Source organism: Actinia tenebrosa, unplaced genomic scaffold (genome assembly GCF_029948245.1).
Source record: "Actinia tenebrosa isolate PJP-AT-01 unplaced genomic scaffold, QUT_ActTen_1.0 PGA_scaffold11__36_contigs__length_13525064, whole genome shotgun sequence".
Lineage (NCBI taxonomy): Eukaryota > Metazoa > Cnidaria > Anthozoa > Actiniaria > Actiniidae > Actinia > Actinia tenebrosa.
The window spans coordinates 8,461,225-8,470,300 of record NW_028292571.1 but is presented as its reverse complement, the minus strand read 5'-3'; the positions used below and the strand labels follow the sequence as shown (position 1 = coordinate 8,470,300).

The window sequence follows — 9,076 nt, the reverse complement described above, 5'->3', positions numbered from 1 at the left end:
GTTTAAATTTTAAGGTTTTAAAAGTTGTTAATAACAGTTTCGATATTGAAGGCTCAATAGACAGTACTATTCATTTATGTTATAATCAGTCTTCTAAAAATAATGTTCTAATAAATTATAAATCGACATCTTTTATTATTGATAAATGAAATTTCATTTCATTTCTAGTTGAAGCAAGAGTCACCATTCTAGTTCTGTTTTTCAGCTTGGAAGGAATTATTCGCTAAAGAATCACTAAACCAATGGCTTTTGAAAGTGAAATCACATTTTTGAGTCTTTTGGTCTCATTCTTTATTCGCTTCTGCGAAAGTGGATGTTCTGAAGGACTATATTTTGATAAACTTCCATTCAGGAAGTTTCAGTTGGGAAATGTAATCCAAACGATTTTCGTTGAAGATGAAATTGACTGCTTCATTACTTGCTCACGTTTGCCAAAGTGTTTGTCAATGAACATCGCTGACCAAAAGAAGCAAGATGGTTTGTTGGAATGCATTCTTCTAAGAGAGTTAGCAATGCCCTCTTCCGGGCTCTTCATGCTATCTCAGATCTACCATTACTACTTTCGACGCTTCGGAGAGGTGAGTTTGTTTTGATACAAATATATTTTATATTATATTATTACCTTCATTGTTGAAGTGCGAAACGCGAAGTTTCATCGGATCAAAATATTGCCCACATTTGGAATATTTGCTCGTTTCGGTCTTTTTCCTCTCTTTCAGAGCAAAAGGTTGTCCTTAAAAGTAAAGTTATATAGCACAAGTAAACTGCGTGACACAACATCCTAAATGACCCGTAAATCTTCTGTCCTACCGTATTTAGCGTGTTTTCGAGTCTACGAAACCAAGAAACCATAAGAGGCGAATGTATAGTCCAACAAATAGTATGAGCTTATAAAATCAGCAAAAATACGGTTCTAAATCTTAACAAATTCCTATGAATTATATACTAAAATGTTCAGGAAAGCCCGGGGTTTTCAAATCCACTTCTGTTTTTTTTTTGTTTTTTTTGACAGGTTCTGTATTATTTCAAGGAGAGACGATTTTCTAGCTTGAACCCGGTTATGTCATGCATTTTCTCTTGTAAAATAAATCCAATACTATAGCGTACATTCAACTCAAAAAGTACGGTGGTTTTTTTCAAAAAAATTAAATCTAAACCATATAATACAGTCCGTGAATAGTTGAATTAACTGAATCCACTTCTGTTTTTTGCCTAGATAGTCATTATTTTGAGAAAAGATCCACAAACCGTGTTTTTGAGACATAATTTGTATGGGCTCACATGAGGGGGCGTGAGCTTGAAATCGTAGCTGTGCAAATGTTAACATATTTTTTCTGATGACTAAAGTTACCGATTGTAATGAATTTTTTTTACCAGTCAACCAGGCCTGATGCATGATGGTTGATACAAGCGATAAATTCTACAGAACAGCTGTTCACCATAAATTAAAATTTTAAAAAAGATATTTGTGAAACAAAAAGAATGTATGTAACTTTTTTGCAGGTCATTTTATTTTATTTCATCTCATCTCATCTCATCTCATCTCATCTCATCTCTTTTTTACATAGTTTTTCAATGTCAATTATTAGTTAGGATTCCTCAACCACAACTAAATATCATTTTTATAGGGTATGTGTGCCACCCCGAGATGTAAGAATGGCGGTGTTTGCATAACGCTGGTGAACGACTATCGCTGCCACTGCAGACAAACATTCGCTGGCAAAGAATGCGAATTAAACCGTAAGTAATTAAAGTATTCCTTGTGCATGGCTTTATTCATAGGGTCTATATAATGCTTGTTATTATATGACTTCATTATTCGGTTCAATAATGATATCCAAAAGTCAGATCGCTTATTCATTAAGGCGGAGCTCCCGCTTGGCCCGCGCGAGCGGAGCACCATACTTATGAAAAAATGGTAAACCATGGAGTTGATTTTTCATGGCTTGGCTGACGTCACTTCCGTCCATATTTCCGTCCGTCCGTCCGTGTACGCGAGAATCCCGATTGGCTGGTTAGATTATTTTTTCTTGGCGGGAATGTCGACGCGTTGCAACATCCGGGTACACATAAAGGTGCACACGTACAAATATGTGTACATACAATCCGGCTATTAAAAGCGGCAAGCAGAGAGAGAGAGAGAAATCGCAAATCCAGGTGGGACTTCGATTATGAACAAGGAGAACATGATCGTGAAAGACAAAGGAATATGAGGCAAAACTTGACGGATGAACAAAGAAAAAATGATCGTGAAAGACAATGGAATTTGAGGCAAAACTTCACGTATGAACAAAGAGAAAATGATCGTGAGAGACAAAGGAATTTGAAGCAAAACTACTAGCTATAAGGCGACTCTCAAATGCACAGAAAAAATCGCTTTAGGGCAAGTTATAGACCAAAGACAATTAAAAAATCTTTCATGTATTCAAAGATGGATTAAGAAGTGTTCTCCAATAATTCAGGTGTTTGTTGTTTAGCAAACAATCCTTTATTATTATTTTTTGACAAGCATTTTTTCTCGACGAATCGACAAATCAAAGACTTTCCCTCAAAACTTTTAATATTTCTGTATATAAGCTTAATTTATTTTAAAGCTGGAGGAAATATAACATGAAGAGCATATTACAGCAAATATTCGTCCTTTGTTTAGCTTTGTAAATCATTAACAATTCGGTTGTTTTTAAACAACTATCATATGTTTTTTGTTCAAAAAAAATTCAGCTTTGTTTGCCTCCTATCGCGGGTCCCATCGGCAAAACAAAGCTGAAGACTTTCATTCAATAATTTTATATCTTTCTACAGATAATTTATTTATATATTGAATGAAATGTAAAATTACACCAAACATTCAACTGTTTATTAAGTTGTTCGAGCTAGCCATGATTATACAAATGAGCTTAAATTTGTGTTGTTGAGAGATGATATTATATAAAGACCTTGTCTTTCACTTTATAACCAAGCTAAAAAATGTTCAAAAACATTTACAGATGCCAATTTACTGACAAAGAAATTAGTCTTTTTATTTTTTGTATTATTTTCTATTTTGTCTCAGTTGTTCGTGTCAAGTTTAATACTGAATGTAAACTTTGTTTTTCGAAAACTTTTGTCCTTCGTGATTTTCGTATCTTTCTCTTACATGAAAACAGACATGAAAACTGGTAAAATCGAATCTCAAAATTTAGTAAGCTTAGTTTTCAAGCTTCTCGAAAAGTAGTTAATTCTCATATGAAAGGAATAAAATTATTTCAATGAAGTAATTAAGAAAACTTTTTCCTTTTAACTGATGACACATTTGGTTTTAAATGTTCAGGGCCTTCATTTCTCAAGTTTAGTTAGTTGATGATCTCCAGGCAATTTTCTCTCTGATGCTACCAAAGCATTTATTTATTTTTATTTTCATTGCGGTAAAAATACATTTAATATAAAAACATCAAAATTCTTATGGTTTTCCAAACATCGTTATGTGAAAGACGCAACTTAGCTTTAGTTTTTTCTCACCTTAACCAGTTTTCAAGTCTGTTTTATAGTCCTGATTTGTCCTAAAAGAATCGGGAATCTCCAAAATTTCGATTTCAATGAAAGACATCCAAGGTAAATTTCACTAAACCTGATATTTTGTTGGGTTGTCTGTAGTTATCTTTCGTTTTTTTAAAGTAAAATTAAACAGGAATTCAAAGCTTAAAAATGTCGGCCATGGAAAACTTTGTCGAAGAATCTTCAAAAAAGAAAAATAGCCCGTGGGGGGGGGGGGGGGGGGGGGGGGCTGGTGGTGAGTTGTGTTCAAAATTCCTAAGTGGGATGGTATGATTGCGCATAACAAACAATGTAGTGCATTTTGATTCGATTTAAATGCATGGTTTTTATTATGGGATACGTTATTTTCATCTCGAATAAAAATAATTGAAGATTTTTTTCCCGATCTTATTTTTACCTTTCAGATTCATTCAAATTGGGCTCCCTGGCTCCCTAATTTCGTATCGGGAGCTCCGCTTTTAGGCAGTGCCTAAATATATACATTATTCGACGCGTTATTCTTGTGTATGTGTTATTAGAACAAAATTCCATCTTGATTAGTTGAAGAATTAATAAAACTTTTATATCATTAAATACCACTTTGATAAATATTATTACTTAATATCAATGGTCTTCGGTAATTCTTTTATTATTCATGACAAGAAAGGAGAATATCAGTAATGGCAAAAATTTCGTGCTTTGATCTTAGCTAGTTTAGGTAATCGTATATGGGACAGAGTAAAATTAAAGATTAATTTCACGAGTGTTTTCAAAGTTTTGAAATTGCCCGAGTCGTGATGCTAAAGGTGCCGACCTACACACAACGAATAGAATAGAATACCTTTATTATTTATCCACGATAATGTTTAAAGTTTAAAGCTTGCAGTGGCGGATCTAGGGGTGGGTTTTGGGGGTTGCAACCCCCCTATGACAGCCATCGTGATTTATATTTATTATTATTATTATTATTATTATTATTATTATTTATTATTATCATCTTTTTCATGACAACACCAACAGCATCGCGAGTTTTATTAAAACAGGGGTGTCGAACACATTTCGCTCGCTTTTTTTCTGTACGCCGTGTGTGGTACCTGAAACAACCATGCTCGCCTGCAGCAAATAATCATTATCATAAGACCTACTTCCGTTTGGTAACCCTGTGCTACTTTCCCGCCAAACAAATACCTCAATCAATGCTACAACCCCCCTTTGAAAAACTCCTGGATTCGCCCCTGAGCTTGTGAGGTCGTGCAATCTTCATTGACAGAATTTATCTTTTGACACCTACTCGTAAAAAGTGTATAAAAAAATCTCAAAACTAAGGTAATTTTAGCTGATTAAATAAAATCGTCAATTATTTCTTGAGTTTTTAAATGGCTGAACTATTAAAAAACGTCTAGATTATCTTCATAAACTTTTCCTCTAAAGTACGAACGACTCCAAATCATAATATGGTCTTTGTTTTCTTCATAGAAATAGTCAAAGTCCAGTTATAATAATGGAGTTTTTCAACTGTTTTGTCCAAGTTTGCGTATTTTGTTGAATACTAAGACGGCTTTTTGGTTTATTTGTTTTTGGTTTATTAGCAAAATCTGTCCCTTCACCCAGAAACTAAATCCATTTTAATATTTGAAAGATTACTTGTATTGAAGAGATCTACTATAGAGACCGGTAGAGATCTGTACACTACGACAGTCAGGAGAAAATGATCCAATTCACCTTTTTTAGCTATCGTGCTTTGCGAGCCCGTGTCGCACACCACCTGGGTGAGAGGCGAGCGCTCTCAACGTTACGCCACCCGTGCTTCCCGAATTGAGTCATAGCATAGAGGGAACATAGTATAGCGAGCCCATTATTGCAAGTTATAAGTATAGAAATACACACTTAGAGTACGGAAATTTCACATGCGATCTTTCTTGCTCTGGACTCGGAATAGGCTTTCAAGGTTCCTAGAATTGTTTCATTATTCATCTACCTGACCAAATAAGAATTTCTGATTCGTCGTTGAAAGTATGAATTATTAATGAACCTGAGAAGATTTCAATGGCTAAGACAACGTCCACACTAATGCGCTTTCGAAACGAAAATGCATCGAAAGCTTCGCGTCTCCGTTTTCTCATATCTACATTTTCAAATGTCTCTACTCTGAAGAGTGTTTTCAAATGTATGCGTTTTCGTTGAAGGAGTTTTCAACACGGTTTAGTGCATGTAGATGCTAGGTCGATACGCAAGTTTGCATTTTCAAACAAAAACGGGTTAGTGAGGACTCGTGGTCTGATCGAGATAAAGAAGTATACTAATAAGGAATAACTTTATAAATAGAGTCAAGAAATAAAAAAACTTCATTAATTTTGTACCTAACTTATTTATCTTTTCAGTAAGTTGCAATGCTAGTTCTGCACTTGGAATGGAAGACGGTACAATTCCTGACCAACAGCTTACAGCCTCAACCACTTATGATGGCAGGTACCTTCCAGCCTATGGAAGACTTAACTTTAAGGCAAACGTTTCGTATAACAGTGGGTCATGGGCACCAAAGACTCTTGATTTCAATCAGTGGTTTCAAGTCGATCTTGGCAGCGTTGCTAAGGTAACAGGGGTGGCAACCCAAGGGAACCCAATATATGCAACATGGATAACAAGCTACGGCCTGCAGTATAGTGTAGATAACAGCCATTATGAAGACTACGAGAAAGGGAAGATCTTCTCAGGAAACAGCGACCAGAACACTGTTGTTAAGAACAATGTGAATCCTGCTATCATTGCGAGGTACATCAGGATACGACCAAAGACATGGTACCGCTATATCAGGACGAGGGTGGAGTTATATGGGTGTAAATAAGGTAAGGCAATGCCAACGGGGGTGGGAAAGGAAGACATAGGGGAAAAAAAGAAAATATCTATATATCTATATCAGCTGAATGAATCTCACCATCAGACTACAATGACAGGCAAACACTGCCCGTGATATGTGCTATCAAACAGAGAGTATTCTATATTGCTTTATATTAATCAACAAATTAATGTCACGGTTCTTATTACCAGGCTCCTACTGCAATGATTTAAATCGTCAGAAATTCAAAGGAATTGTAGAATACCCCCCCCCCCCCCCCACATATTTGAAATTAATGTACACATAGTTTATGTTTCTTAAGAAGGCCTAATTTTCATTATTGTTATCCCTTATCTCCACAGATAATCTGATCTTCGATCGTTGCCTGTTCAATTTTTTGAAGACAAGAAGCGCACTTTCCATCCAATAGACACTCGTAACCAATCAGCACTTGTTTATTGCACCTTGTAAGATAGAGCTTACAATTCCGAAGTGGGATAGCACAGGACAAACTGTAACCTACCAGACTCGCGAAAACCAACAAAAAAAGTATCTTTAGACGACCAACTGAAAACTTAAAAAGAAAAAAATATGAGAGCTGATTGAACAGGAAATTATTGCTTATAACAGAAGCCATTGTTGCTGCACGGCTTATCTTTATAGAAGGAACCACCGATAGAAAAAATACCAATAAACACCTTACACACATCAATCACTGATTTCTACAGCCGCCATGTTGAATTATTTAACAAGAATTAAAATATTTGGCATAATGTTATATCACACAATATGGCCGCCATCTCTTTCGGTTATAAAAGCCATAAAATACAACTAATTATAATTTAAACTATTCTTTTCGTCGTTTTGATTGGCTGAAACAACTGCAAACAGCTACCTACATATAATACTCTGCTGCGAATAACACTCTGCTTATCCGCAGTAATGATGCATTTGTCAACATGGCTCGCTTCCCTTTGACTTGGTATGTTTAATAGACGGCAAAAACAGCAAAAACTCAAAAAGAAAACGATATGATGCGCTGTTTATATGAGGCTTTGTGAACATGGTTGCGAAGTAAGAGCTTTGGGTGCTTTTTCAAATTTGTTGAAATGTTGAAATTCGACTCATTGTCTTTATGTTAAATACTACATTATAAAATAAATATTGTTGAAATATCTATGAAATCTAAGACATCGAGGGTGTAAGAACATTATGACCTCTGGTTTGGACCTCTGGTACATTGCTGCCGCTTTGTACTCCCTTGAAAATTTGGTGAATAGCTAGGATAAGGAAAGCTTAACGAATGGCCCTTGCCTTTGGGTGAAAAGACCTAAATCGGAAACAAAGCCAATAGAAATTAAAGATCTCATATTAATAAGTCACATAGAAAAAGAAAACGTCAACATCCGTACGTCCAACACATTGATTCTGATGGAGAAACGCGAAAGACAGAGCTAGCAGCAGTAAGGGGGACTCGCGGTCAATGTCAAAGATTTACGGGTTTTACAGGCGGTTTAAGGAAGGCGCCGGCAGCGGGAATAAGCCGCGCGATAAGTCCTTACTGCTGCTAGTTGTCGAACCGCAAACGGAGGTTAAAATATCCTTTACATATAGATGGACACCATCACAAGCATTCGAAATAAAACTGTGCGCCGACTGCGAACTCAGGTGTTGGATCGTCTGGATGCTGACTTTGCCTTCACAACATTTATGGAGGGAGATACGGACGAGACGATGACAGAAGAAAGGGCTGAAAGAATAATTAACTTAATACCCGAAGGTAACTACCGGTTGGAGCTAACGTTCATAAAGTATTTAGACGGCGAGTGGATGATAGAAAAGGGGCGCAATCCTATCAGGGCGTCTGGTAAGAAGGACCTGTTTGTCTTAAACGAAAACACGCGCCCGGGAGCATTGGTAGGAATAGACATGCTGTTCTACGAGGTTGCTTACCCGGTTACCGTAGTCATTTACGGTGCGTACGAGATAAAGACGCCAGACGTTAAGAAGTTGAAACCGATGCGACATCCCGGTAACTGCGTAGGGAAGTTAGTAAGAGAGTTCTTTGAAGACTCCTCTCGGGGCGGTAAACTGACTTTAAAGAGAAGAGAAGCCATCAGGAAATGGGAAAAAGATACTAATAGGACCGGAGGGTCGATAGATAACATCAAGAAGTTAGAAACGGCGCTGGAGAGGCGAATCCATGTGAAAGATATCACCGACGGCTTTATTTACTCCGGAACGCACAAATATGGGGGCCGCGGTGCGCCTATAGTCATCTACCAGCACAATGGGCACGCCTGGCGCGAACTGCGGTTCCCAAGAAAGAAGGAAACGAAGGTCTATAAGAATTCTCCATTGGCAGAGTTAATCCATGAGAATTCCATTTGGTTGATGGATTCAGAAGGAAGTCAGTTTATGACGCAAGACGGCACTTTGTATCGACCCGAAATTGAACAACAGCGCATTCAAAGCGCCTGTGAGACCTTAGGGGAAGACTTCTCAGACGAGGTCCTCAGCTCTCGTAGTTTGGACTTCTTGGCGGCCAAGAAGAGGAATGGGTGGAAACCTACCCCAAAAGAGTTCGGAGACATAGCCAAAGCCTGTGTAGAGCATGGTCACGGTGGTCTTTGGAACATGGAGTACGACGAAGACGAGTACGTGTCTCTGGATATGAAACACTGTTACCCTGCAAGTTTTAAAGGTCTAGGGGATTGTAAGGAATAT

The 9,076-nt window shown here is 37.2% G+C and overlaps 1 protein-coding gene across 1 annotated transcript; it reads left to right on the top strand.

Annotated features, from left to right (window-relative positions):
* The first annotated feature begins 406 nt into the window (after window positions 1-406).
* LOC116299875 (lactadherin-like) lies at window positions 407-7,533 on the top strand. Its single transcript, XM_031708591.2, has 4 exons — window positions 407-578; window positions 1,629-1,740; window positions 5,895-6,359; window positions 6,712-7,533. Exons 1-3 carry the CDS (start codon window positions 447-449, stop codon window positions 6,356-6,358), a joined length of 708 nt encoding a protein of 235 aa, XP_031564451.2. The 5' UTR covers window positions 407-446; the 3' UTR covers window position 6,359; window positions 6,712-7,533.
* The last annotated feature ends 1,543 nt before the right edge of the window (window positions 7,534-9,076 follow it).